This window comes from Cavia porcellus, unplaced genomic scaffold, assembly GCF_034190915.1.
Source record: "Cavia porcellus strain 051 isolate PalLab524CR breed Dunkin Hartley unplaced genomic scaffold, mCavPor4.1 scaffold_17, whole genome shotgun sequence".
Classification (NCBI taxonomy): domain Eukaryota; kingdom Metazoa; phylum Chordata; class Mammalia; order Rodentia; family Caviidae; genus Cavia; species Cavia porcellus.
Window position 1 is genome coordinate 66563728 of NW_026947500.1, and position 27954 is coordinate 66591681.

General features: G+C 51.7%; 1 protein-coding gene and 1 long non-coding RNA gene across 4 annotated transcripts; one reads left to right on the forward strand and one right to left on the reverse strand.

The window, feature by feature from the left end:
- On the reverse strand, nucleotides 1–23374 carry Slc1a6 (solute carrier family 1 member 6). Its single transcript, XM_003461803.4, has 10 exons — nucleotides 23242–23374; nucleotides 17818–18029; nucleotides 16935–17072; nucleotides 15546–15750; nucleotides 14518–14560; nucleotides 11094–11437; nucleotides 6382–6615; nucleotides 5304–5498; nucleotides 1459–1593; nucleotides 1–327 (listed from the first exon to the last, which is right to left on the reverse strand). Exons 2-10 carry the CDS (start codon nucleotides 18020–18022, stop codon nucleotides 132–134), a joined length of 1695 nt encoding a protein of 564 aa, XP_003461851.1. The 5' UTR covers nucleotides 18023–18029; nucleotides 23242–23374; the 3' UTR covers nucleotides 1–131.
- On the forward strand, nucleotides 17925–27940 carry LOC134471030 (uncharacterized). 3 transcript variants are annotated; one of them, XR_010040366.1, is made up of 4 exons: nucleotides 17925–18057; nucleotides 18701–22964; nucleotides 23840–25020; nucleotides 27613–27940. It is a non-coding gene; the product is annotated as an uncharacterized LOC134471030 (long non-coding RNA). The 3 variants fall into 3 exon arrangements; XR_010040365.1 differs by having other exon boundaries at nucleotides 18021–22964; XR_010040367.1 differs by having other exon boundaries at nucleotides 18021–22964; nucleotides 23998–25020.
- Nucleotides 27941–27954: the final 14 nt, after the last annotated feature.

Consider the following 27954-nt stretch of genomic DNA (forward strand, 5'->3'; position numbering starts at 1 on the left):
TTTCATTCCTGCTCCTTTATCTCACTGCCCCCCTGAACAAGCCAAGCAGACTGGGGGTTCAGCCGTGGTCAGCCGGGTTGCAGACTGTCCCCAGAGCGCCCTCCTCGAGAGGCAGCAGACCCGGAGGACCCTCACATAGCACTCTCGTTGCCAACCCGGCCTCTGGACACCCCCTTCTCCTGTGCCATGAGTGACTTGTAGGGCTTCCCCAGGCTGGGCATGGTGAGCTCCACTTCCTGCATGTCCAGCTCCTGCTGGCTCAAGTGCTCGATGACGGCCGCTCCGATCGAGTCCCCCAGCACGTTGGTCATCGTGCGAAGCCGGTCACTAGCGGAGGAGAGAGAAAAGCTGCCATTAATGGGAGACCAGAAAGCTTCATGGGGAGGAGACGGCAGCCGGGGTTGGGGGATTCCAGGCTCACACCCCAGCCCCGTCCAGGACGGCAGGACCTCAAGCCAGTCCCTCCTCCTCTTCTCTGACCTGGGTTCACCTCCTAAAACTCAGGCTGCGTCACCTCTGAGACGCTGGGTTTGTTCTTAGCACTGTGATTCTTTTTCTAAAGATGTCGTATCTGAATCAGACAATGAGGGGGTCTCACACTGAAGCACATGTAGAAAAAGAAGGTCATGACCAGGAGTAAACCAGGCCAGGACCGGGCAACAGAGCAGCTGACCAGCACGGGCTGCACCGCCCAGATGGGACCTGGCTCAGGGGTCAGCCTGCATACGGGAACCTGGACTTTACTGTTTTGTTTTCCTGTGAATTTACTGTTGTTGTTTTTAATGAAAGAAGAAAGGAAGAGAAGGGAGGATGGAGGAGGAAGGAGAGAGATGGAAGGAAGGAAGGAAGGAAGGAAGGAAGGAAAGATGGGAAAGAGGAGGAAAAGAGGGACCCCATCCATCTGAAAATGCTGTTCCTATTTCCTTTACCTGTGAACATTCTAGGCCACAAATCCACCAAAGCAGTCAATTGAAACTACTTTACACATCCTACGGGAAATTCGGTCCATCCAAATTCATCATTGAATGTTGTGGATACACTGAATTTCCTCTCCACTTATAAAATCTTTGTCTTTAAAAATAAAATATTTTTTAGCAGGAAAGATAAAAACGTCTGCTTTTCAAAGATGGGAATTTAAAAAGAAATCTGTCCCCTGGTTTTTACGATTTCTGCTCGCAGTGAGTCCAAGAGGGGCTGTCTGGGCTCAGGGGTGAAGCCCTCTTTTCCCGCCATTTTCCATGGCTAATTCAGTGGACGGGCGGTCCCCAAGCCAAAGCCTGCAGGTTTGCTCAAGGGCCCCCTTTTTCTCTTTAAAATTCTAGATTTCTGTCTTTGCAGGATCCTGCATGGGGGAAGTGGTCTGGGAAAGACGGTTCATCTCAGGTTGCGTCAGCTCTGAGATGCTGAATGATTTCTTAGCACGGCAAACACCGACGCCAGGGGCCGAGGGGCACTCACAGGAACCAGTCCACCGCTATGATCAGCGTGATGTCCTCCGTGGGCAGCCCGACCGACGTGAGCACAATGACCATAGTGACCAGACCCGCCTGGGGGATGCCGGCAGCCCCAACGCTGGCCGCCGTGGCTGTGATGCTTTGGGAGAAGAGAGAACACGAGAATTCAGGAGGGGGCCAGGGAGGAGGAAGGGCTCAGAGCCCCAGGGCGCCTGCAAAGTTAAATTCTTGAGCCGGCACAGAAAGGAAAATGCTGCGTGATCTCACTTAGAGAATCTTTGAAAGTCAGACTCCTGAAAGGAGACAGTAAAAGATGATTGCCAGAGGCAGGGTGTTTGGGGGAAAACAGAGATGTTGATTAAAGAACACACAGTTTCGGTTTTAAAATATCCATGTCGGCATGGTGCCTATAGCTAACAAAACTACACTGCATACTTGTAATTTTCAAGAAGAGTAGATTTTAAGCATTCTTTCAAAAAAGGGGAAAAGAATAAAAGACATGTAAGATGAGAGAAATGTTAATTAGTCTGATTATGACAATCATTTTTGGAGGGTTGTTTTGAGACAGGGTCTCCCTGTACACTTTGTAGCCCAGGCTGGTCTCGAACTCACAAGGATCCTCCTGCCTCCGCCTCCCGAGTGCTGGGATGACAGGCGTGAGTCATCACGCCTGGTCGTGACAATCATTTTATAATGTATCCCTACATAGATCACCACATTGTACACCTTTAAAACGTAATTTTTATTCATCACTTATACCTCAATCAACCTGGAAATCAAAATTATTGTCTATATGTGCAGTTAAATATATACAAAATAAAGGCACAGTGCTGGTCTAAAGGAGGTACGCAGGTTGCTTACATGGCTCCCTATAACTGCGACAGTTCAGCTATCAGCGTTTCAAAAACGTGGAACTGTGCTTCCTTGTTATCTCTAAGCAGCTCTGGTTTAAAGGCTGCTTTGCTGTATGTTTAAAGTGGATTATAATAGTGTGGTAGCTCATAAAACACTTTTTTTTCTTTTGAAAAAATTTGTATATGGGAGGAGGGTGGAGCTGGGAGGAAAAGAGAATTATTAAATTATTTAAAAATAAAAGGACTCAGACTGGGAAGACTGCATGTTAAATGCTGTCTCAGCTCTGACTGTCCACCCACCCCTCTGCCCAGTGACCTCTGAAACTGTTCCCCAGATCCCACAGTCATGAACACGGAGTCATAGAAGAAGCTTGCGGAGGAGAGAGAAAAGCTGCCATTAATGGGGGACCGAAAAGCTCCACGGGGAGGAGATGACAGCTTTGTCAGAACAGCGAGGGCACGCACAGCAAGTGGTCTTTGGAACCCAGATTCCGGTCCTAAGCTGGACAAACTTGGACTCGAACTCAGAACCTGCGTTTCCTTATGCGTGAGAGGGTGAGAGACACGGACTCTCAGTGAGCCACGGAAGATCACTGCGCTGGCACACAGCGAAAGGCTCAGTGGTATCTTTCACTGTTATCGAAAATATAAAATGTCATTTTTTTAAAGATCACCCAATTTCTCCTCTGTGTGTCCTGTTTGGATTTGGGTTCCTCAGAGAAAGAAAAAGGGTGCAGAGCTTTATGAGTGAGGTCTCAAGGCCGGGCCCTCAGGATGGGATGAGCTAATTCCACCAGGATCTAAGATGACAACTTGAAAGCCTTCGGATGGAGTTTACTTAAGGTCCAAACTAGGATCCCCCAAGCAGCCAGTCACAAACTGCTCAAGATTTCTCCAGGATTTCCCAGGAAATCTCAGGCTGGCCCATGTCAGCAAGTCTCTCCAGAGGTCCCCAAAGGTAGAAGTGATGCTCGGTCCTTTGGTCTGCTTAGGGACACTCCCTGAAAGGTCTCCCATCCTCTCCTTTGTTCTAAACTTCCCTCTACCAGTGACCTTAGAGTTTCCCCTCAAGAAAGGGATGACTTTCCTCCCTTCCAGACACCCAGAGTCATCCAGCCAAGACTCTTCAAAGAGTGTTGATGGATCTACACTCCCAGCACCACAGGCTGGACACCTCCAGGCGCTCCCCGGCTCGCACTGAGGCCACATCCTGGGGTGGGTTTCAAACGCACTGAGCACACCTAACCATCCCAGCCTGGACACCCAGGAGAAGATCTGCTATTTCCCTCAACTGAGGAGGATCTGTAGCTCAGCCTCTCGCTATGAGAGAGTCTTACATAAATCATTAACCTGGGGAGGGAGCCAAATTCAAATTCAAAGTAATTCTGTACACGAGGCACCCAGATCACTGCAAAGTCAAAGTATCGTAAACCACCGGGCACGTGGCATTTGTCTGTAGCTGCAGCTGCTCAGGAGGCTGATGCAGGGTGATCACTTTATCGAGGTTGGACATCCCTTATCAGAAATACTGGAGACCAGAAATATCTCATGTCTGGGGTATTTCTCAGATTTTGGAACACTTGCGTCTACATAACCCACTCTCTTGGGAACAGACCTCAGCTCGAAACAAGAAATCTATTTCTGTGCCACACAGACAGACCTTACACACGCAGCCTGCAGGTACTGTGTTCCTTTTTTATTTTTTATTGGCACGTGTTTGCCGGACAAAATGACCCCACTGAGAGCTGGAACACGCACACCACACTTTTCCTCCCCACTCTGTCTCGCCTTCCCTTCCCCTTTTGCAAAAGATCTCCCTGTCCGTTTCCTCCTATCCATCTTTTACTTGGCTCTTTATTGACATTTTGAATTTTTCTTTTAAAAGAAACCATGCAGTGTTTATTCTCGTGTGTCTGATTTATTTCAGTTAGCATCGCGGTCTTGGGCTGCGTGTATTCACCTACAAATCACTCAGGTGTACCCTCTTTGCGGCACAGCAGTACTGCAGGAAATTTTAAACACAGTTTAAACAGAAGCTGGGTACGCGTAGCCGTCAGAGGTCAAGCGTGGGGGTTTCCGCGCATGGTGCCCTGTCAGAACTCGAGAAGTTCGTTTTGTGAGCATTTTGGATTTTAGGCTCTCGGGTTCGGGGTGGTGCCTTTGGGATGGCTAAACGGGAAACACTGCAGGTGGAGCCCAGAGATCCATACTTACAACAAAAATGTGGAGTTACCACAGGGCACCCACCATTTCAAAAGCCTAGCGTAAAGAGAACCCCAAACACCACGCGAGGCAAGAAGGGGCTGCGCTGGGTGTACCAGTCCCCGACAATCCAGGTGCCAAAGTCTCACCGTTGGTGTCCCAGACACCCCCCACCCCAGCTTCCAATATCTGAATGTAACGCAGGTCTAGAATGTTCCTCGTATGTTCCGAGCTGGCTGATCATGGAGGAGCCAGCCTCGTCCGTGGATGAATTCCTAGCCAGATAGAGGAAATGGGGTCCCCTGGAGGAGGTGGGTTCCCGGGGCTGCACCACCCTTTCTGTCTCCTGGTTTCTTTTGCTGCTCGCTGGTCTCCACACCCTGAGCAGTTTCCTTCTGTCCCACCTTCCCCGAGCCCCTTCTGCCTTAGAGCCAGTAAACTATGGCCTGCAGCCTCTAAACCCTGGGAACTAAAATGAACCTCTCTTCAAATTGTGGGTGCCAGGTCCAAGTCACGAAGAAAGTGATCTAAAATAGCCTCTTCATGTGCATGTGTGGTGCTGCAGGCTGGACCGGGGCCTTTATCACCCCTGGCCATTTCATTTTTTTCTTTGGAGACCGAGTCCTTCTAAATCGCTGAGCTGTCCAGACTGCATCCTGGCAGGGCTCAGAGCGCCGAGATGAGTGGGGTGCACCCCTCAGTGGGCCCTGAGGCCTCTCCCCACTTCTGGCCACAGATTTCTCCTCCCCCAGCCAAGCCCGTGACCCCCCAGGCCCCGCCCGAGTTCCCTCACCTGATGGTGGTGATCTGACCAAGGTTGAGCTCATAATTATTGACCTGTGCAATAAAGATAGCGGCCAAGGCCTCGTAGAGCGCGGTGCCGTCCATGTTGACGGTGGCCCCGACGGGCAGCACGAACCTGGTGATGCGTCGGTCCACACCCAGGCCCTCCTCCAGGCAGCGGAAGGTGATGGGCAGGGTGGCCGAGCTGGGGGAAGAGAGCACAGGCATGTGGCAAAGGTGGGGGACCCTTGGAGACATGGAGGGGCCAGGAGAGGACTGGAGCAAGAGGAGGTGGGTGGAGGTGTGGCAGGGGGAGAGGGGGGCCCGTGGGGTGCAGAGAGAGCCCAGCATTGGGGACCCCGACTGAAGCCAATAACTGAAGACCAGTAGTTTATGCCACCAGTCCACTCCCAGAGGTTGAGGGTCCCCCGCCCGAGGGCTTAGAGAAGCGTACTGTCACCCAAGGCCTCCATTCCCACTGCCCCCCACACAGGAAGCGACCTAAACTCTGCTTCCCTCCATCTCCCCAGCCACCCCCCAGAGAAGGAAAAGGGCTCCTCTGATGGCTGAGTGTGATGGGAGGAATGGGGCAGCCACGGAGGTCAGCTTGCCCAGAGACACGCGCTCTACCCGGTCAGCCCTGAGTCACACCGTGAGGAGCCAGGACTCACGGGCAGGATCTCTGGGTATCCGGCCCCGTGGTGACCTCATGGGTTTAATTTGGGGTACAGTGCTGCCAGTCTCACTTGGGCAGGCACCAAAACCCACATCGCTTGTGGGCAGTAGAAAATGGTGTTTTCTTTCATCTGCTTGGCTCTTGGGATCCTTTTCCAAATTGCTCGGAATTTGGGCAGTCAGAGTTTGATGGGAGCTCCTCATTAAACCCCCCCCAAAAAAACAGGAGAGGGGAGCCAAGAGCCCCAAGGGGCTCTCAAGGGACAATAAGACCCAGGGTAAGGAGCAGCCCTCAGAGGCAGGCAGCCGCCTGCTTCTAGGGACCCGAAGAGCTGTCCATGGCGGGGAGGAGAGGACCCCAGGAGGAGCCCACGGAAGGTGAGGGGGGAGCAGGTGGGAGAGCATGGCCCTACCTGGAGGACGTGCCCATGGCGGTGATTAGGGCCTGCAGCAGGCCCCCGATGAAGGGGAAGGGGTTCCGGTGGGTAACCAAGAAGTAGATGAGGGGCAGGACACCCCCGGCGTGGAGGAACAAGCCCACAATGACGGTCAGCGTGTACATCCCCAGCTGACCCCCAAGGACGGCCATGTCTTCCATTTCCAGAATCTTCCCCGCAATCAGGAACAAGATGCCCACGGGCGCATACCTGGGAAGCCACACAGCCATTAGACGACATCCCCGCCCCCCAGTTTTTTTCAGCACTGGGGACTGAACACAGGGTTTCTCACGCTGACCTGCAGCCCCATCCATTTTTTTAAATTTTTATTTTAAAACAAGTTCTCACTAAGTTGCCCATGCGGGGTTCAGACTCGCAATCCTCCTGCCTCGGCCTCCCAAGTAGCTGGAATTACAGGCCTGGATGGCCGCACCCTGCTTAGGGATCCCTTCCAGCCTCCCCTACAGCTCTGAAGCTGGGATTTCAAAGCTGTTCCCACAGACACCTCGGACCTAGGTGGAGGCTGGTGTTCTGCATCCTGTCCACACCGTACCCCAGTACCCCATATATTAACAATCCATTTCTACACCTCTGTGCAGTCACACTTCATCCCGATGGCAGAAACGGGCCGGTGCAGCCTTTCCACGCCCTCCTCCAGCCCCCCACCGAATCCTCTCGGATTCCACATAATCAGGGCCCACAGGGCCTCTTTCCTAGACCCCACTGACACAACCCCTTCTCGCTGGCCTTCTAAACTTCCATTATTTGCTGCCCCAAGTCCGTTCTCATCCTTAGCCCTAAGGCCCCAATTACTTTCCCGCCAGGAGAGAATTCACTGCCCCCCACCCGGAGCTCTTTCCCTGCTTCCCCACATCTCAGACCAACTCTCCTACCAAAACCGTCTGTGTGTCCTTCACCAACACAAAAAGTACCCACCGAGCACCTCCTGCGTTCCAGACACGCACTCCCTGCCCCACGTCGCCCGCAGTGGCTGAGTACCTGTGTCCTCCTCGGTGGGATCTGTGCTCTTATAGAGAAACCTGAGAGGAGGCCTCCACACCCTCACCACAAGGACGTAAGGGGGAGATGCCTCGTGTGCACCGGAACACAGCCCTCGCCAGACAGCAGAGCCCTGGGCGCCTCGATCTGGGGCTGTCCACCCTCCAGACCCGGGGAGTGAGCCTTTGGGGCGTAAGCTGCCCAGCCAGGGCTATTTTTGTTGTGGCAGCCAGTTGAACCAAGACACAAGAGATGCACGCAGAAACACACAGAGCAGTCCCCTTCAACCCATGGAGGCTGTGCTCCAGGACATCCTCAGATGCCTGAAACCACGAATCCTACCATGTTTTATATACGACAGAGATTTTTCCCGCAGAAAAAGGTAATAGAAAATGCATGTATCTATTTGTAGTCAGTGTGTGCAATAATGTTTCTTTGCTACATGCAGTCGCTGCAGGCCCGCAACACACCTGGACCCGTCCTCTAGCGCCCCCTTCCGGTCTGAGGAAGAGCTGCCTCCTATTCTGTGCCTTTCTGTTTAGCTCTTGATTTATAATTGGAGTTTAATTTACAAAGTAGGCACAAGTAGGAATTCAGTAACGTAATTGGCAAAATAAAAGATAAGAGAAAAGGGGAAGATAGAGCTTTCACAGAAGAGAAGGATACCGAGAGACAGAGGGAAGAAAGAGGAAGAAAAAGTAAAAACAATGATCACTGTGTCCATGCTCCCATTCCCCCCCGATGAACTGTACTATAAAAGCCAATTTAAAGAAATGTCAAACAAGAGACCAACAATGCTACCAATAAAATAGGAAATTATAAAAATGTACAGCCACAAACGTTGTTTAAAGCCACGAAGTGTTTACGTCTAGGATATTCCACCCACTATTGTTTGGAGCACGGTTTACTGTGGGTAACTGAGTCCCACAGCTCAGCAGAGAGAGGTGCTGTACATAAAAATGTTAAGTGGTGAGCCAAGGGCGGTGGCACACACCTGTCATCCCAACACATGGGAGGCTGAGGCAGGAGGGTCGCTGTGAGTTCGAGACCAGCCTGGGCTACAAAGTGAGCTCAAGGCCAGCCTGGACTGCACGGCGAGACCCTGTCTCAAAAAGACAAAAAAAACTGTCCAGTGGTAATAAGTCCGTGAGAGGTCCCTGGAGGGGGCTGCTTCAGAGAGGAGGTCAGGAATGACTTCTTGGAAAAGATGACATAGAAACAGAAGCCTGGAGGGTGAGAAGCCCAAAATCAGGGCCCCAGCATGCGAGGGTTTTTGTACCGTAACACAGTGAAAGGCATCAAAGGACAGGAAGAGAAGCCATCAGCTCAGGGCTCTGTTTACCCCACTTACAAAACACTAATCCTCTTATCAAACCCCTTCGCTGCGACCTCATCTGATCCTAAAGGCTGATCCTCTCCCAGAGGCTGCATGTTCGAATCCAGTCAACACAGGAATCTGAGGATGAATTTTCCCACATACGGGCTTCCGCGGGACGCATTCCAGCCACAGCACCTGGACACCAGCTCTCTGCTCAGTCCTGTGAGTTTCCATCAGTGTCGCCGTCACTCACGCATCCCGGGCTTCCTTTTTTGCTCCTCTGTCTTCAAGAGTCCAAGTCCCTCTGTGGTTTCTCTCATGAATGCATTGGAGGAGACAGGAACCACGTGGGAAGTTGGTGTCACCGTGTGGGTCAGAAAGGAGGCTGCGGGATGCTTTGCCCTGTCACCTCTGTGTCTCCAAGCGGGGCTTAGGGTGCACTCTGGGGTAGGGTTGCAAAATTATCTCCAAGTCTTGATGTCTAGATCTCTAGGCTGTGCATTCCCCCCTCACTGCCTCACCTCCTCCTTCTGCCTCACTCTTGCAAAGTTCTGCAACCCCAGGTCCCTTGCACGTGACTTGGTACTCAGCTACTCAGTACATCTGCACATTTCACCCAACCAGGCCAATCATCCTGCTCTATATCCACAGTCCTCAGTTTGGTGGCACCTCCAATCCTCCCTGTGAATCCTCTGGCAGCCTCAATGACCTCACCCTTCCATTTTTTGGGCCTGGAACTGTCTAAACAACTATGAACCCAGTAAATCTGAAATTATTTGGGAGGTGTCACAGTTTGGATGGGTTCTGATTGCATCCCTCAAGGGTTCCTAAAGGTTAGGTCCTGGGATTTTTGTCTTCAGGGTGGCAAAATTAAAGAGTCAGTGCCACCTCTACAAGGTGGAGCCTGGCTGCAGGTCCTGCCTGGCCCCTTTCTTTCAATCTGGTTCCCGTTTTACCTTGTGATCTCCCGTCCTGCGTGAGCTCTCATTGTGGTGATGCCGTCTGGCAATGAGTAATCACGGCAAAACCAGGAGGCCTGGGCCAGAGCTGCACTGCTCCAGCCCTCTCTGCCCGATGCAGGGTCACCCCCCAACTCTCCAGTTAAGAGTCCACAGGCCTTTCAGTGTCCAGCTAAGAGCTGAGCTTCTCCACAGCTCCCAAGAACCTCCCTTGCACATCCCTCTGTTCTCAGCCGCCTCTGCAGTAGCCGACACTTTGCTAACATGCTTTTTGGTCCAGAACCTCCCACTCGGTGTGATGTTTCTCTCGCGTGCATCCCCGCCTCCTCCCAGACTGCAAGTTCCTCCAAGACCAAGAGTGAACACAGGATATCTCTGGGTTTCAGAGTTTGATACAAAGTCACCCGGGGCCAATGCCTGCTGGAGGAAGTGGCTATGAGGGAGGCAGAATTCAGACAGTGGCTGAATACTACTGTCATGGTTTATGTCTGTGGCCCCCCAGGCCTCATGAGTTTGCATTGTGCATTTGTGATTGGTTCATTGTCTAGTGCTTGGATTGATGGTGTCAGGGCTCCACCCACAAAGGGGTGGAGCCAGGATGTGATGTAATGGCAGGAAGAAGGTGTGTCTTGCTCTTTTGCTGGTTCCTGTTTTGCTGTTTGAAGCCGCCATGAACTGCGGCCCAGCCATGCCCGCCTGCCTTGAGCCAACTGAGTGTGGACTGAAACCTCCAAAAAGTGTAAGAAATAAACCTTTCCTTTCCCAACTTTGGGCTTCAGGTATTTTGTCTCAGCAATGAGCAAAAAGTAACTAAGACACTACTGAGCAAGAAACCAGGGAGAAAGGAGCGAGACAGGAACTATTTGGAAGGAAATGAGAGAAAAATAAATGTACCGATGAATGAGTAAGTCTAGGAAAGAATTCAAATAAGTATCTGATTTAGGTTAGGAAACAATGTAACTAATGTTGTAAATGATGTAACTAATTCCCAGACAAAGTTATGAATGGATGCAACTAATTCTTGGACAAATTTATGAATCGTTGTAACTAATTCCCTGCCAAAGTTATGAATGGATGCATGTGTGAACTAACTGATGCATAGAAGAAATTAAAAATATGAGTGAACGAATACATGGAAGATGAATATGAATGGGAAAGTGACCAATGCGTTACTCGGTGCATAGAAACATAAGTCAACAGCAGATGGGTGAGGTGTGAACAAGCCAATAAATCATTGCAGGAAAACATGATCGGTGTATGAATTAATGAGTGAAAAATTAGCCGATTTGTGGGTGAAAGGCCTTGGTCGAGGTCTCCCCAGGGCCCCTCTGCCTGGCCGATCGGCCCCAGCCCTGATCCTCCGCTCCTTTCTCAAGCCACTGCCGTCCACCCAGGCCCAGTCCCGCACTCACCAGATGATGATGCCCACCAGCCTCATGATGGCCTCATTGAGGCTGTCGAAGAAGTCCCTCAGGACCCGGCCCTTGTGCTTCATGCCACCGATGACCAGCCCAAAGGCCACGGAAAAGACCACAAGGCCCAGCGCGTTGATGCCATTGGCAGACCCGGGCACGGGAACGGTCTCCTCGAAGCTCAGCACCTCCTGTAGGGTGCCCAAGGCCCGCGTGACATTCTCCAGGATGCTAGTTTCATTCTCTGCCGAGGAGGGCAGAGGCACAGAGGTGCCTAGCTCGGATCCATTCTCTGTCCTCACAACGGTCCTGGTCACCACCCTTGTGCTGTACTGGGTCTTGAACTGAAACACAGAAAGACAGAGCCCACATGCTCAGCGGCTACGCCAGAATCACGGAGAGGAATTCCTGAGCTCACCAAGGAGAAAGTCTTACTCGGTAGATCTGAATTTGTGATTCAGTAACTTGACCAAGGCACAGAAGGCATGAATAATGTCCAGCTACCCTGGACATTACAGAACACAGAATGGAGATTCCATAGAAAGCTAGAAATAGAACTTTCATGCCACCCAGCAATCCCACTGCTGGGTACCTAAGCAGAGGACATAGAATCAGCATCTCCAAGCGATACAGAATAAGCATCCCTAATCCAAAAATCCAAAGTGCTCCAAAATCTGAAACTTTTCAATTAATGAAAATCCAAACTGACCTTGCCTGACAGGACACAGACAAAACACAAGTGCACTAAACATATTATATAAAACTGCTTCCACACTATGTTCCTAAGGCATACAGGAAGCAAATGAACTTCAGGTTCAGGCTTGGTCTTATTTGCCAATGTAGGTCATGAAATAAATGCCAATATTCCAAAAAAATTATTTTAAATTTCAAAATCTGAAACACTTCTGGTCTCCAGCATTTAAAGTAAGAAATAGTGAACCTGTATCTGCATTCTGGTGTCTGCTGCAGCCCTGCTCACAACAGTCAAGAAATGAAACTTATCTCAGGGTCCTCTGATAGGTACACGATGGACATGTGCTACATACACAAGGTGGAATACTATGCAGCGTGTAAAAAGAAAGAAATCTTGCTATGGGCAGCTGCATGTGTGGCCCTAGAGAACGGTGTTTAGTAAAGTATACCAAACCTCACTGACACGTGAAATCTGAAACAGCTGGTGTCATAGATGCAAACTATTAGAATGGAAGTCATCAATGGCTGAAGTAGAGGGCAGTGATAGCTGGAAAATAATCTGGAATTCCAGTCAGACAGGAGTAGGAGGTTCAGGGGACCTGCTTCACCACATGTGACTATGCTTAGCAACCTTGTATTGTGTACTTAACATCACTGAAAGAATGGATAGTTTCAAGTTCTCCTAAAACACTTAAAAAAGATTAAATCTACAAGATAATATGTATATTTTTAAAGAGGATAAAAATAAACAGAACAAAGCAGATCAGAAGTAAATAATCTAAGTGACACAGATTTAAAAGCAAGACAACAGGAGACCTATAGTGACTACCATAATGTCTCTTGTTTTCTTCTAAATAGTTGTCTGTATCTTCACACACAGTGAATTCATACAAAACAAAATAGTATAAAACTGATCAGAACAGGGTGATGAAGGCATTACAGGCCTTCAAATCCAGACAACAGGAAAATCAACAATGGTTACCATAATGTCTCTTGTTCTCTTCAAAATAGCTGTCCATACCTTCATGTATGTTGAAATTAAACAAAACAAAACAGGCTAAAATCACTCTGAACAAAGAATAGAAGCATTACTAGATTTCACACATGACGATATGGAATCAGCAATGGATACCATAATGTCTCTTTTTCTTCAAAGTAGCTGTTCATTTCATCATGCATTATATAATCGATTCTCATAAACTGTTTAGGAGAAGCTCTAGGCATGTACAAGCCTCTACATGTATACCTATCCTTTCTGTATTAGAGGGGAAAAAACCAAAACACATTATTGCAAAGCTAAAAAACAAAAAAGATAAATAAATAACAGTAGCAAACAACCCAAACAATGAGACACAGGCCTTCAAAACAAGGTGATAAGAGCATAGTTAGGGTTGTTATTTTATGCAACGATCTTCAAGAGCTCCTCAGATCACCATGAGTTCCTCATTTTGCAACATGCAAAATTGTTCCAGTCCTGCGAATGTAGCTGTTTTGTTCCAAGAACTTATGGAATTTGTAGCACCTTAGCTACCCTAAGTGTGTTTATACAGTTGATAGTATGTATATTAGCTACTTTAGCTCAGCTGTTCCACAAGGTACACGTAGTTCACAGCATTGTGTCAGAGCCTATAGATACATACCGCAGGGCTTCCATATCCATGGGTTCAACATCATGGATTCAACCAACCATGGCTCACAAATACCAGGGCAAAAATTGGTCTGTACTGAACATGCAGAGAGACCTTTTAATCATCCTGCTCCCTAACAATAGAATGTAACTACTTGTATAATATCTGTATTATCAGGTCTTCTAAATCATCCAAGGGCGATTTCAAGTAGACAGGGGGGGACAGCAGGCTTCATGCAAACACTCTGCTGTGTTAGAGAAGGGATCCGAGCAGCTACCGACCTTGGAACCTGCAGGAGACCCTGGAATCAGGTCCTGCCTATACCAAAGGATGAAGTGAATGAAGAAGCGAGTGACCCGCGAACAGAAGCATGAATATAGAGTCTGAGTTTTTTTCCCAAGCTGCTTTGGCAACGCTCGGCTAGACCATGGGGCCTCCGTCTTCACCACCTGGGTCATAAGTGCTGGAATCTTCTCCCAGCCGCAGGCCTCCTCCTGCCATGCCCAGGCAGCCACGCCCTAAGCCATCCCATCACCCTCCTGTGGTTCTCAGACTCATGAGATATATATTTATTCTCCCAGGCTGCTCCAAACGTCCCTTCCCACTCCTCTCTCAGGCCCTCCTACCTACCCTCAGCCATGGAACACCCAATCAGCAGCCTTGCAACACCCACCCAGCAGCACTGGAACACCCACCCAGCAGCCTTGGGACACCCACCCAGCAGCCCTGGAACACCCAATTAGCAGCCCTGGGATACCCAGCATCTTAGGACACCCAATCAGCAGCCTTGGAACACCCAATTAGCAGCCCTGGGACACCAGCATCTTAGGACACCCAATCAGCAGCCTTGGAACACCCAATTAGCAGCCCTGGGACACCCAGCATCTTAGGACACCCAATCAGCAGCCCTGGAACACCCAATTAGCAGCCCTGGGACACCCAACATCTTAGGACACCCAATCAGCAGCCTTGGAACACCCAATCAGCATCCATGGGACACCCACCCAGCAGCCTTGGGACACCCAATCAGAGCCTTGAGACACACACCCAGCAGCCAGCCTCCCACCCCCCAAACTTTGTCAAACTGCATGCTTCACCCTGACCTGTTTGAAGCAGGCCTCCACGAGGTTGGGTGGAAACATATTTCTGCAGAGAAACAGTAGAGAAAGGTATGTAGTTAGACTCTGCAAGAGAACCCGGGGTGATCATTGTAAGGGAGAAAAAAGCCTCAGCAATAATCACAGTCAACCAGGTCAGACACTCAGGGAATTTCAACCATCTGATTTAAACACTGAGATAATTCTAGAAGCCAGTGCCACTGATGCTCTCATTTGAGACACCAAGAAACCTAAGGACAAAGAGTGTACAGAAGTTATCCAGAGCCACACAGCTACAGAAGGTGTAGAAAGGGCTTGCAGGGTTCTGGGTATAGTTTGTCTCCTCCCAAACTCATGCTGAAATTTGCCTGTGGATTGCGGTGGTGGACAGAGGTAAAGCCTTGAAGGTGATTAAGTCCTGTAAGTTCTCACCTCGTAAGTGGAGAATCCATTCACAGATAGTGGATTTACGGGCTCGTGGGGAGTGGCTTTGAATCAGAGCAAGCTCCCTTGGGTATGCTTGCTCTGTCTGGCCACGGGGACGCCCTCTACATGCTATGAGGCCCTCACACAATCCAGTGCGTACTCTCAGCCCTCACAGCCCCCAGAAGCACAAGCAAAATAAATCTGTTCTTCACAGCTCAGTCAAGTATCAGGTATTCTGTGACAGCCGTGGAAAACAGACTAAGAAAGACCAGCAGCCCTGGTCTACGAGAGCCTCCATGTCTTCAAACACACATGCCAAGGGTACCCCCCGCCCCAAATCACAGGGAATCAGAACGTTTCCAAAGGAGCTGGGGGACGCCAGGCAAATGGCAGCTGTTCGGACCCCAAGATGCCACAGCTGCGGCCTCCCCAGGTTAAGGGCATGAGATTATCTGCTAGGCGAGGCTCCCAGAGTAAAAAGCGGGTCACCAAGTTGAGAATTAAGCAAGACTTCCACTCCCTGACCAGGTCCACCGTCCCTTTTGTCTCTTCTTAAATGAGCTGTCCCGTGCACCTCCAGAATCCCATCGACATGGGAAAGAACGTACCTGACCAGGTCCATGAAGGCGTCCGCTGTGGGGATGGTCTCGATTCGGCCCTCCCGGTGCAGCCCCTCCTTGGAGCCCTTGCCAGGGTGGATGATGGTCACCATGAGGATGCCGATGAAGACCGCGATGACCGTGGTCACCATGTAGTAGACGGCTGCCCGCATCCCCATCCGCCCGGTCGCCTTGTTGTCCAGGGATGCCATGCCTGGAGGACACACAGTGCAGTCCCCACGTCTCCATCCATCCACCCCGCCAGCCCAACAACCACCTCCACCGGCAGCCCTCCTGCTCCAGCCCAGAACACACACACTCATCCAACCTGCCCTCCAGGGACCCCTGTGCCACATGGGTGCCTCAGTTCTGCACAGCACTGTTTGTTCCTCTCATGGGAAATCTCCCTCTGACCCAGTGCTCTGTGCCCTCTCTGCACGGAGACCGCAGGTGCCCCACCCAGATGTCCACTGCACCTACCCCTCCTGAGAGCTGGCTGCTAGCCATCATTTAAGAAGAGACCAAAGGGACGGTGGACCGTCAGGGAGTGGAAGCCTTGCTTAATTCTCAACTTGGTGACCCGCTTTTTACTCTGGGAGCCTCAGGCCTCTCCTCCTGAGACCTGCCCTCCGCAGACCCACCCAGAAAGGCCTCGGGGGCAGCCTACAATCAAGGCTTGACTGGTAAGGGGACTCAAGAGGTCAGTTCTTCTGACTCAGGTAGGGTCACAGAGGGTCAGGGTAGGATGGGGCATGTCTGTGATACTGCTCACACTTCACAGCTGCCCACGCCGTGATTTTCATGGATGGCCCCAGTGCTGGGCACTAGCAAACTGCCACTCCATGGCCAAATCAGGCCCACTCTTTGGGTTTCGTGTGGGAACACACGCAAGTTCCACATGGCTTATGGTGGCTTTTGTGCTACAGTGGCTGAGCTGGGTCATTGCCAAGGGATCAAATGGCCTCAGAAAATCAAAATCCTGGTTCTGAAAAACCCATCTTCATTCCTGTCCCACTCCATCCTCCGTCCTGACCTCTCCGCCTCACTCACCCGTGACACCCTCAGCACCCCGTGCCTGCTCAGCCCGGCTGGATACCAGCTCTGGCCACTCCTCCCCCTGCAGTCTTCCTTCAAGTCCTCTGGATAATATGGCGGCACCCACAGGTTGCCATTTTGCTCTCAATCAGAAGTACAAGAACATGCACTAAGGTAAGTGGTGTGGGTCTCCAGGGGGCTGGAACCTGAGCCCAGCTGGGACTGGTTTTAGCCAGGGACCCAGCTCCATGCCCCAGACGTTGAGTCGGTACAGCGATCCCATTCTTGGGACAGCCGTGGTTTGCTCCTCGAACCTGGGCTCTGAATGGGTCTTGGAGGCCAAGCCTGGCCTGGCGCGCTCACCTGTGACCAGGCTGGAGACGATGAGCGGCAGCACCAGCATCTGCAGCATCCGCATGAGCAGCTCCCCGGGGAACGAGAAGTACTTGATCTGCCGGTAGGTGAGCTGGTACGGGCGCAGCGCAAAGGCCAGGCTGACACCTAGAGCCACACAGAGGGTCTGTGGAGGGGAGCGTGGGTCCCCGGCCCCACGCGGGATCCCTCGGTAAAAGCGAGTGTAACGGACAGCGAGAGAGACACATTCTGTTTGTGTGGGGGGGGGGGGTTTGCAGGTGTATTTAGGATCATCAAAGTGTGGCTGTGTGCTCTGGGGAACTCACGCCCTCGTTCACGCGAACCTGGACTTGTGTTTACGAATTCTAGCACAACCTGCCCTTCAGAGCCCCAGGTGCCAAGCTGTGGAGCCAACCAACTATGGACGGGCCGCAGAGCAGCTATGCACAGCGGTCACTGTCACAGGTGCCCTAAGTCACCTGGACTCCAGGGATGGGACAGGCTAGAGCCCAGTACACTACTGTATTTAAGAGACTTGAGAATGCATGGAATTTGGTGCCCACAAAGACCCAGTCTCCCACCCAGGAGACCAAGGGACGATCGTCTGTCCATGCACGTGTGCACGGGAGTTTGCACCTGCACCAGTAAATCCCGTACATGCGTAAAACCACGCTCCTGCTTGTGCGTGCCTCTGCACACTGTGTCTGCACACGCGCGTGGACACGGATCATGTGACGCGGTGTGCGCGCCCCCAGCTGTGTCTGCACAGCTGTGTCCTCACAGGGCACCAGCGCAAGGCGTGCACCCCCAGAACGAAGGGGCGGGGCGGGGCGAGGTTCCCGGAAGTCCCCCTCCCCCACCCCGCCCCGGTGGGGGGAGGGGCCGAGCTCACCGATGACCACTGCGCTGACCGTGAGCAGGATGAAGGCGTGGCGGCGCAGGAAGCGCAGCACGCGCTCGCGGGTCAGCGTCTGCAGGCGCAGGCGCGCGCGCAGTGCCCTCTGCTGCAGGCCGTCCCGCAGCCTGGGCAGCCAGCCCGCCCGGCCCAGGCGGTGGCCGCTCTCCCGCAGGAACAAGCTGTTGGCGTGGCTGCTCATCGTCCACCTGCAGGGAACAGAGGAGCGCGGGCCTGGTGAGGGAGGGCGCGGGGACACACGGGGAGGGGGGTGCGGGCAGAGCGGGGAGCCCGGGGACCCTGGGGCCGGGTCACCTCCTGGCCACAGAGGTGGAGAGCTATTCCCGGGGCAGAAAACCGAGAAAGAATGGAGGCTGCCGGGGCTTCCGGCTTGCAGAGCCCTCCTCGTTTCCTGGGACCCTAAAGGAGCACTGCGGGGCTGGCCCAGGCCTCAGACCAAACTGGCAAGGCCTTGCTGACCGCAGAGCCCTGCACCGAGCGCCTGTGCACCGAGCGCCTGGGCACCCAAGGTCCGCGCAGGTCGAGGTCCCCTCCTGGGGCCTCCCTCCCCCCCCCCCCCGTGAGCTCCCCCACAGACAAAATCACTGAGCTAACAGTAGGCCCCCAGTGCTGGCCGCTGCTCCCCCGGGGAGCAATCACTTGGGGCAGACAGGGCGACATTAAAGGTGTCACCCTGGGGCCAAGGCATGGTGCTGGTTATTTCCCCAAATTCACTTGGTGTCTCCTCTTTACATCTGGCTTTCCCTGCGACCTTGTTTACTTATTTATTTAAAGTTTCGAAAAAGGAAACCTTAGGTCACAACTTGTAATGTTACATTTTTTATTTCTTCCTTTTTTCTTTCTGAATTTTGCCACACAGGGGAGCAAACTCAGTGCCTTACGCCGAGCTAAGTTTCCCAGGCTGAGCTCAGTTTTTGCCCGACCTCTGGAATCCTGAGATTATAGCTCTGTAGCCCATACTGTGCTTATGTGTGTCATAAATACTACGTGAAACTTGCATAAAAATAAAAACCAGCCCATCTTTGTTCTCATCTAAACAGCTCACAGGGGGATAGGGTGGGGGCAAGCTTAGAAATTTTGATTCCCATGAACGGGAGGGACTTTTCGCTTCCTGGATCCCTTGCTCCGTTAAAAATTTTAAAAAGTGAATGAAACTTATATTTCCTAACTGCATTGGTATCAAGATAAAGATGCCCAGTCCTGGCTCACAGTGCTCTGACTTTATGATGTTACAAACAGTGACACAAACAGTGACACACATTTGGTAGAAACTGTACTTTGAATTTGGATCTTTCCCAGACTAACTAGACACCATCTAATAACTTTCTGGGGACGGTTGGGGCCGGAAGCAAACCCCAGCTGGTCGTCTACCCCTCCATCCCTGGGGACACACTGGAACTTGCCCATGGGGGTATGGCTAAACTGAGATGTCCAGAGGCAGATTCAATAATACTTTTGGTTTTTGGAATGGTTTGTTCGTTTGATTTTGCGGTGCAGGGGACAGAATCCAGGGCCTTGCATATTCCAGGCAGGCATACAGATCTCACCACTGAGCCACACTCCCCCTGTTCGGTGCATTTTGACTTAGAGAATCTTCAGCTTATGATGGGTTCCTCCAGGCATCGCCCAGCACAAGCCAAGGAGCCTTGGGGGTTATTTTAGACCCTCAGGGAGGTGAGGACCACAGAGCACTGAGAGTATCAAACACCACTGAATGCCATTTTCCGTCTGATGTTATGTGATGTGAATTTTGCCTCGAGTTAAAGCATGGATTTATTAAAATCCCATTTTAAAACGTTTCCTTTGACCTAAAAGTTTAAGGGGTTTTTTTCTAATTTGAAAAGAATTAAAATGCTTCCTTTGGTCTCTGAAATCATCATGAGCTTTAGACATTGGGCCTCCTGCCCAGGAAGAGAAACAAGGCTAGCCTGGGTGGGTCCCCTGGCCTCCCTGGGCCTGGTGGACGGGAATCCTGCTCCCCGCTCTGCACTGACCCCCAGCCTCCTCGGTCTCCGACTGGCGTCCCCTTCAGCCCGGCAAGTGAAGCATGGAGACCAAAAACAGTTCCCTCAGTGACAGTTCCTCTGCCTGTGGCCGCTCATGGGCCACTCTTCTGCTTCAGCCAAGACTGCCTGGGTCCTCGCCCCGCCTTTTCACCCTAGAAATGGTGACATCTCCTCCCAGACGCTGGTCTCAGTGCTGCCCCACCTCTGGTGACTGCTTTTGGGGTCCACACCTTTGTAAAGTCATGGTGCAAGCCTGTAACCCTAGCTCTAGCAGGCAGAGGCAAGCGGGCTGGGAATCAGAGCCCACCCGGGGCTGATGAGCCACTTAACAAGATGCTGTCTGGAAATTAAAAATTAAACGAGGGAGAGGTGCGACTGTAGCTCAGTGCAAAGGCCCTGTGTTCAATCCCCAGTGTGGAGAAAAGGGAAAAAGCCCTTACCCTGAACTCTTACCTGAGACCTAACCTACCCAGATGTGCTCCAGGGCCCGAAGGCTTACAAGGCGTAGTATGGAATAGTTTGTACCCCAAACCCACCATTCTGTACCATGGAATCAACCAATCTCAGATCAGAAATATGCAAGCTGGAGTGTGTGCTAAGCCCCTGGTCCAGTTCCTAACACCAATAAAAAAATCGCGTCTCTACCGGGCACGTACAGGGTTTGTCTCCATTATTACTCAGCAGTGAACACCACAGCTGTGCAGATAGCATCTCCATCGCCTAGGCGTGCAGTAACAAGGCAGGATTTCATTCTCACGGGAGATGCACACATATTGTGCAAACACTGTGTCAGTTGACTAAAGGGAACTGAGTATGAGGGGTCTTGGTATCCCTGGAGACTCCCAGAGCCAATCCCTGCACAGAGCAGCAGCTGACAATGTATATATCTGCAGGCCTCCTCTGGCCCACTCCCTAGCTTTGCAAATAAAGTTTCATTAGCACACGACCCTGTTATAGCGAATTATACATTATCTATAATGGCCCTCAAGCCACGATGGCTGGCTGGGTTCTTGGAACGTACACGGCATGAGCTGAGAAGCTGAAAATATTTACTCTCCAGCCCTTTAAAAAAATGCTGACACCCCACCCCTCCCCCACGCCTCCCCCACCCCTCGCCCACCCCACCCCCAGCTTGGAGACAGACACCGTGAGCCCTGTCTCTCAAATCCCTGCTCCACCCTTCAGGAACCGGCCTAGGGCCGCTTCACAGCTCACAGGACCCCTAGACCTGATCCTTAGGACACCCCAGAGTGGTCACAAAACAGCCACCGAATGTGACAGATAAATGCAGGGACTCGTCAGCCGTAAAATGGAGAGAGAAAAATGCTGGGGGGGGGGCTGCCTTATTGACTTTGCTCAGTCCTGTCTGCACTGCCCTAAATATACACAGCTGTAATTTGTCAGTTAAAAATGATGCTACGGGCGGGGATCTAGCTCATGGCATAAGCACCTGCCTGGCAAGCACAGGGTCCTGAGTTCGATTCCTGGTACCAAATGATAACGATAGTGCTAATTTTTATTGTTAATCGACACAATGATTATACATATTTGTGGGGTAGGGGGCAATCATTTAAGACATGAACATGGTGATGATGATCAAATTCGGGTAATGAGCATTTCCATCTCTTAAGCATTTATCATTTCTTTGAGAGCCTTTTAATCTCTTTTAGTTCTTTCTAAAACATATACTTAAATTGTAAATTATAATTATCCTGGACAGGGGATAGAGCTCAGTGGCATAGTGCCTGCCTGGCAAGCGTGAGGTCCTGAGTTCGATTCCCGGTACAAAAAAAAATAATTATATATGACGTCTGCTCTGGTCTTACCTCCTATGAGATCAGTTTTGTTCGCCTGCACCTATGACTGAGAACAGATAGCATTTGTCTTCCGGGGCCTAAAGTATAAAAATAACTTTCTGTACAGGAGATGGAGCTCAGGACCTTCACACCGAGCTACACGCTAAGCTCTTTTCTTTTCTTTCTTTTTTTTTTAATCTTGAGACGAGGTCCCCAGAGTGGTCTTGAATTTATGATCCTCCTGCCTCAGTCTCCTCAAGTACTGGGATTACAGCTATAGGCCACCACGCCTGGCTAAAATGATGTCAGTTTTTAAAAACACTTGATTCTCTGGAGTTTCTCAGGACCGTAAAGTCCTCTTGGGCCTTCCTGGGTCTCTACTGGCCCATCGGGATTCTTCCCTGGCCTGGGCCTGGGGGTTTCTAGTCTGTCCAGATTCTAGATCTTCTCTTGATCTCCTTTGCTAAAGTGGCCCCTCCAGCATCCTGGAATTCGAGGTACAACCGGGAAGAGGTAGGTGCTCCCGCAGGCCCCCGGCTGTGGGGCACTGTGTGGTCATTCTGGTGAGCTTGGAACACAGGGCTGGAGGGGAGAGTTTCTCTTTTCTTTCCTTCCTTTGCTTGTTGATTGACTCGGAAGCTGTGCGTTACAACTGCCTGTTTCCTCTCCTGCTCCTTTCTGCCTGGCTTCTGTCTTAGCTTAGCACCCCCAGAATCCCACGGAGGCTCCGTGCGGGGAGGAGAACGCGTTTCTGCCCACTTTACCCCAAAGCTGTGCCAGCCGGAGTGGGTGGGGGAGGGGAAGACGGGGTGGAAATCGTGCACATCGCACACACGGACTGGCACGAGCAACTTCACACGTCTATCGTGTGCAACCGATGTGCAAACCGTCACCAACACGAACTCTTCAAACGCACAGTCCACCCACACCCAGAAGTACAGCTCTGTGCATGCAACTCTAGTCACACAAATCCCATGCACACGCACACACACGCTGCCATATTTGTGCACACCACCACACAACCGCATACACACTTTCACGGCCTGCACAACCACCTTTTACAAGGTAAACTCCATGCAATGATTTTCTAACAGTTCTCTCTCTCTCTCTCTCACACACACACACACACACACACACACACACACACACACGCCCACATACCCTGACGGTCAGACAGCCGCACACAGCTGGCTTTTCCTCCACATGTAAAGTCAGCCTCACTGGCACCCACGCGCACCCACTCACACCTAAGCCTCCTCTGCAGCGATGGTCAAAGCCTCACACCCAGCAGATGCGCCTGGCGCTGGCAGCTTGATCCCCGGTAGGAGAAGAAGCCCTCGGGGAGGGGTGGAGAGAGAGAGGCTGAGGCCCGCGGCTGGGGAGGTGGGGAGGTGGACCGGAGACCCTGGGTCACCATGGAGACGGGACACTCAGCAGGGCGGCCTGGGCGACCACCTAAAGGGCGGGGAGGAGCGGGGATTAAGGGTGCCCGAGAGCTGAGGGCGAGGGCGCAGGACGCGAGCGTCCCAGCTGCCCCGGCGCCGGCCACCCGACCCCGCCTGTCCGGAGCCCCAGCGCGCCGCTGTCGCCCCACTCACCGACGCCCGGAGCGGCGGGGGCGGCCTGCCGGCCTCGGCCTGCGCGCTGCCCCCGGATGCAGGAGCCGGAGCCCGGCGATGCGCCCGGCCGGGGCCGCGGGGACCCGCCAGGGACGTGCAGCGCGGACGGCGAGGCGAGCGACCGCGGAGGCTCCGGCGCGCAGCCGGGACGCGCTGTGCAGGCGGCGGGAGCGGGGCCGGCCGTGCGCTCACGTGGGCGCGGGGGGACCGGGGCCGGGGAGGGGGCCGGGGGGGCGGGAGCCCCGCCGGGATGGCCCCCCGCCTCCCACCCCGCACCCAGCTCGGGCTCCGAGAGCCGCGCGGGAGCCGGGGGACCGCGTGCTCGGCGCGGGAGGGAGGAGGGGACGCGGGGCGGCGGGGGTGGTGCCCGCTCCGGCTCGGCCTCCGCCCCTGCCCGGACCCGCCCCCCGCGCCGCCCGCCCGGGCCCCAACCTCCCCGGGGTCCACGCCGCGCGCCCGGGTCCGCCCCGCGTCCTCCGCCGAGGCCGGCGGCCCGGGACGGGAGCGGCTCCCCCGGGGGCGCTGTGCGCCCTCGGCGCAGCCCCTCTCCCTCTCTGAGCCTCCCTTCGTGTCTTAGCGAGGGAGCTGACTCGGCGACCCCGGAGAAAATTAAAGCTGAGAAAATTAACGCAGCGCGCGGCCGTGGAGAAGCCCCGCGCGCGGAGGGCGCTCAGCAAGCGGCAGGCGGATTCGGGCTGGCGGGATCCTAATTCACAGCTGCTTTTCCACGTCCAGGGTTGCGAGGTGGCGCTCCGCGTCCTCCCAGATGGCACCAGCTTGGTGGCTTCCAGGGCCTTCCCCTCTCCAGTGCGCTAAAGCCTTTTACAGAGCTGAGCCTCCAACCCGGCATCAGCATAAAAATTCCCTGAGGTTACTGTTACAGTGTAAAACCTTATTATTACAATGTAACACACCTGGTTACAGTGTAACACGCGGTTACAGTGTAACACACGTTCGTTATTAGCTGTAATACACTATCCGTGCTGTTATCATTGTTGCTAACTGAGCAATTGTTGGCCGCAACCTCCTGGATTAGGGCGGCTCTTTACTCCTATTCACCCACGCATCCCGTGACGAAGACTCCGTGCCCGAGCTGCACTCAGCTCAGTTAAATCAGTTTCCCTGGGAATGGAGCCCAGGCATAGATGGATTCCAGTATTACCCCACCACCCAGTGATTTGAAAATGTAGCGTGGAGGAACCCAGCTCTAGCTGTCAGATGCCCCAGGGCCACACCCACACCCACAACCCGCTGCCTTCTCCTCAGGCGTCGACTGTGCTCCAGGTTCTGCTCCCTTCTCCCAGCCTGGGCCTGCTCCCAAGCACCTGGCGCTTAAGGTGGTTTACTCCACAAATATTTATTCTGCACCCAGGGTTCCGGGATGTGCTGGAGGCTGGAGATGCAGAGGGAAATATTCGCTTTGTTACGTAAGATAATAAGCGAATCAAACAGCAAGCTAACTTCTGGGTCTTCCTTTAGGCCCTTAAAGATCAAAGAGGACCCCAAAACCCTGTTTCTCAAGTTTAATCATGAGGAAAACATCAGACAAAAAGGGGGGAACACATTCTACAATCTACCTTACTGGTCTCCCCCAAAACCTGTCAGGTTCAGAAGCTGTCACAACCAAGGGGAAGCCGACCACATGGGACAATGTGATGTAAGCTGGGATCTTGGAACAGAACAAGGCCACATGCTGACCATCTCTAATCTGAAATCCTCCAGATCCAAAGCTCTTGGAAAGCTGCTGTCACAGCACAGGTGCAGAGTTCCACCGCACCCAGGTGACGGGTCACAGTCCAAATGCAGGTGCCCAGAAGGGTGTGTGTGTAAGCTGCCTAGGAAAACCAGGAATCCCATGTTTAATTGTGGGTGCCACCCCCAAGGTGCCTCACTGTGATCTGTTGTATCCCAGTGGTCCAAAATCTTGGGGAAGAAATTCAAACTTGAGAATATTTCTGACCCCAAGTGCTGGGTTTCAAGTAAGGGATACTCCACCAATCTATGTCAGGGGAAAAACAACCAGAGGAAATGCAAAGGGAATATGGTCTGTAGTCAATACCCCATTCATGTACTAGTAACCAAAAATTACATATTGATGCCCATGGTATTTAGTTAGTAATGTATCAATATAGTAATGTATCAAGTTCATACCTGTAATCCCAGCGCTCAGGAGGCTGGGGCAGGAGGATCTTTGCAGGCTTGAGACTGGTGTGGGTTACAAAGTGAGCTTAAGGCCAGCCTGAGCTGCATAGTGAGACCCTGTCTCAAAAAAAAAATAATAATAATAATAATGACTGGCATTATTTTTTGTCTTTTTCCTTTTTACTTTTTCAATTGCTTTAAAGTCTAGCTTAATAAAAAGGGGCATTCTCATACAGCTGATCATTTATATTCTTGAACTGTGCATGTATGTGGTAGTCACCACCTTACTCAGTTTTGCTTTCCACAGTTTCCAAAAATATTAAATGTAAAAGGCCAGAAACAAATAATTCCTAGGTTTTAAATTGCATGCTGTTCTGATTCATATGAGATCTCTCACTGTATCAACCCGTCCTGCCCCCTGGAGGGACCCCCTAGCACAGTGTATCCACTCTGTATACACCACCCACCTGTCACTCCTTCAGTAGCTGTCTCCATTATCAAATCAACTGTGAGGGCACTGTGGTGCTGGTGTTGAGCTATCTTTACCTAGAGGCCTGAGGCCACTTTTGTCAATCCCTTCATGTCCTTGTATCATGCCGGTGCCGTATCATGACCCATCATCCCAAGAAGGATGAGTCCAACATATCGAGAGACAGCAAAATCATGTTTATATAATTTTATTACAGTACTTTATTACTGTTTGATCAGTTATCAATCTCTTACTGTATCTAATTCAGAAATTAAATGTCCCCAAAGATGTGTCTGTGCAGGAAAAACACAGGACCTTTAGGATTTGGTATCTTCTGCAGTTTCAGGCTCATGGCAGCCAGTGGGGGTCATTGAACATGTTCCTTCTGGGTGAAGGGGAGCTGCTATATTTGCAAATTCACTTACCCACTAAAATTTATTTACAACCCACAGGGTGTGTTCCCAGTCATTTTGGGACATGCCTGGAGTGATTTAAATATACATATACATATATATATATATATATATATATATATATATATATATATACTATCTCAGTGTATGGTTCTGTAAGGCAATAAGATTTTGTTCTCTGTTAATGATTTTTTCTTCAAATTGTGCACTTTCTGCTGATTTTGCTGCTAACAGTAGCCCCGGGCCTAGTGCTGAAGGACTGGGCATTGCTTCTAAGCACTGGACAGCTGTAATTTGCCTTAAAGAGGGAACCATGCCAGCTAGACAGGCTTCATTCAGACACGAATGGTGGCTGCTGACCGAAAGCCAGTGCTCATGAATCAACCGCACGTGTGCGCTTGTGTGTGTACGTGTGTGTGCATGGTGGTGCTTAGAGCACGTGAGCTCCCTCCAGCCCCCAGAGTGCAGCTCACACTCCACAAACCCCACACTAGGGACCTGGGAGGAAACCCAGCCTGTCCTTACCTTGGACAGAACCTGCTGGGAGATTGTTCTGTGTTGTGTTTCTGTTGTTGTTTCCTGTTGCAGAGCGAGGAGGAAGTTTAAGGATGGAGGGAAAGTCAACAAGGGGAGGCAAAGAGGAGAAAAAGGCTAAGATGCCATCCGTGCATAACCAGCTTCCTACCGTGAGCGTATGCATTAGGAAAAGCAAGCAGCTGTGAACAAAAACTAAAATTAAAAATAATAATAATAAATGGTGCCAGGAAAACTAGATACCTCCATGCAAAAGAGCCCATCCCTGGTATCTCCATGTGGCCTGAGGTGTTCCCATGGCAGCAATCTCCTGCATGTCATAAGCATGACTTCTATGCCAGGCCCTGACCGGGAACTGGCCTGCCTGAGTTTGAAATCCACTCCTCCCTTGATTAGCTCTGTCAGCTTACCATACCATGCATAGTCACCAGGCCTCAGTTTCCTCATCTGTACAGTGGGAGTGACAGGAACCTCTCCGTGCAGTTGGAGTGGGGGTCACACTAAAGACTCAGTACTGTCATCCTCCAGGCTCACAGAAGGGGGAGGTCAGTAGGGCTCGGGCTGTGGGTGAACAGTCCTGGTGAATGCTACACCAGATAAACCTCAGCAACATTAGGCTCAGAAAACAAAGAATCTGGGTTAAAATGGTCGAAGGAACTGAGCAGACATGTCTTGAAAGAAAGAAGGGTACTGTTATGCTTTGTGTCTGCATGTCCCCCAAAGCCTCATGCATGCAGTCATGATGGTGTGAGTGTAACCTGTTCCCCACGTGTGACTGTTTTCTACTCACAGCACAAGGGACACAAAGAGTCTTCTCTCCCTGCCATCCTCCTGCCTCAGCCTCCCAGCGTGTTGAGGTTATGGGTCTGAGCCACCGACCTGCCTGCTTTTGACACTTGTGCTGTCCTCGGCCACCATGAACAGTTGCCCCCTGCCTGAGCTGCTCTGCCTCAGAGCCAGCTGAGTATGGGCTGAAACCTCCACAAACTGTGAGCTAAATAAACTTTTCCGGGCCCAGGGATTTAGCTCAGCACTCCAAGCGCCTGCCTGGCAAGCACGAGATCGTGAGTTTGATCCCTGGTATCAAAAAAAAAGATTAAATAAACTTTTCTGTCCTTTACTTTGAGTGTCAGG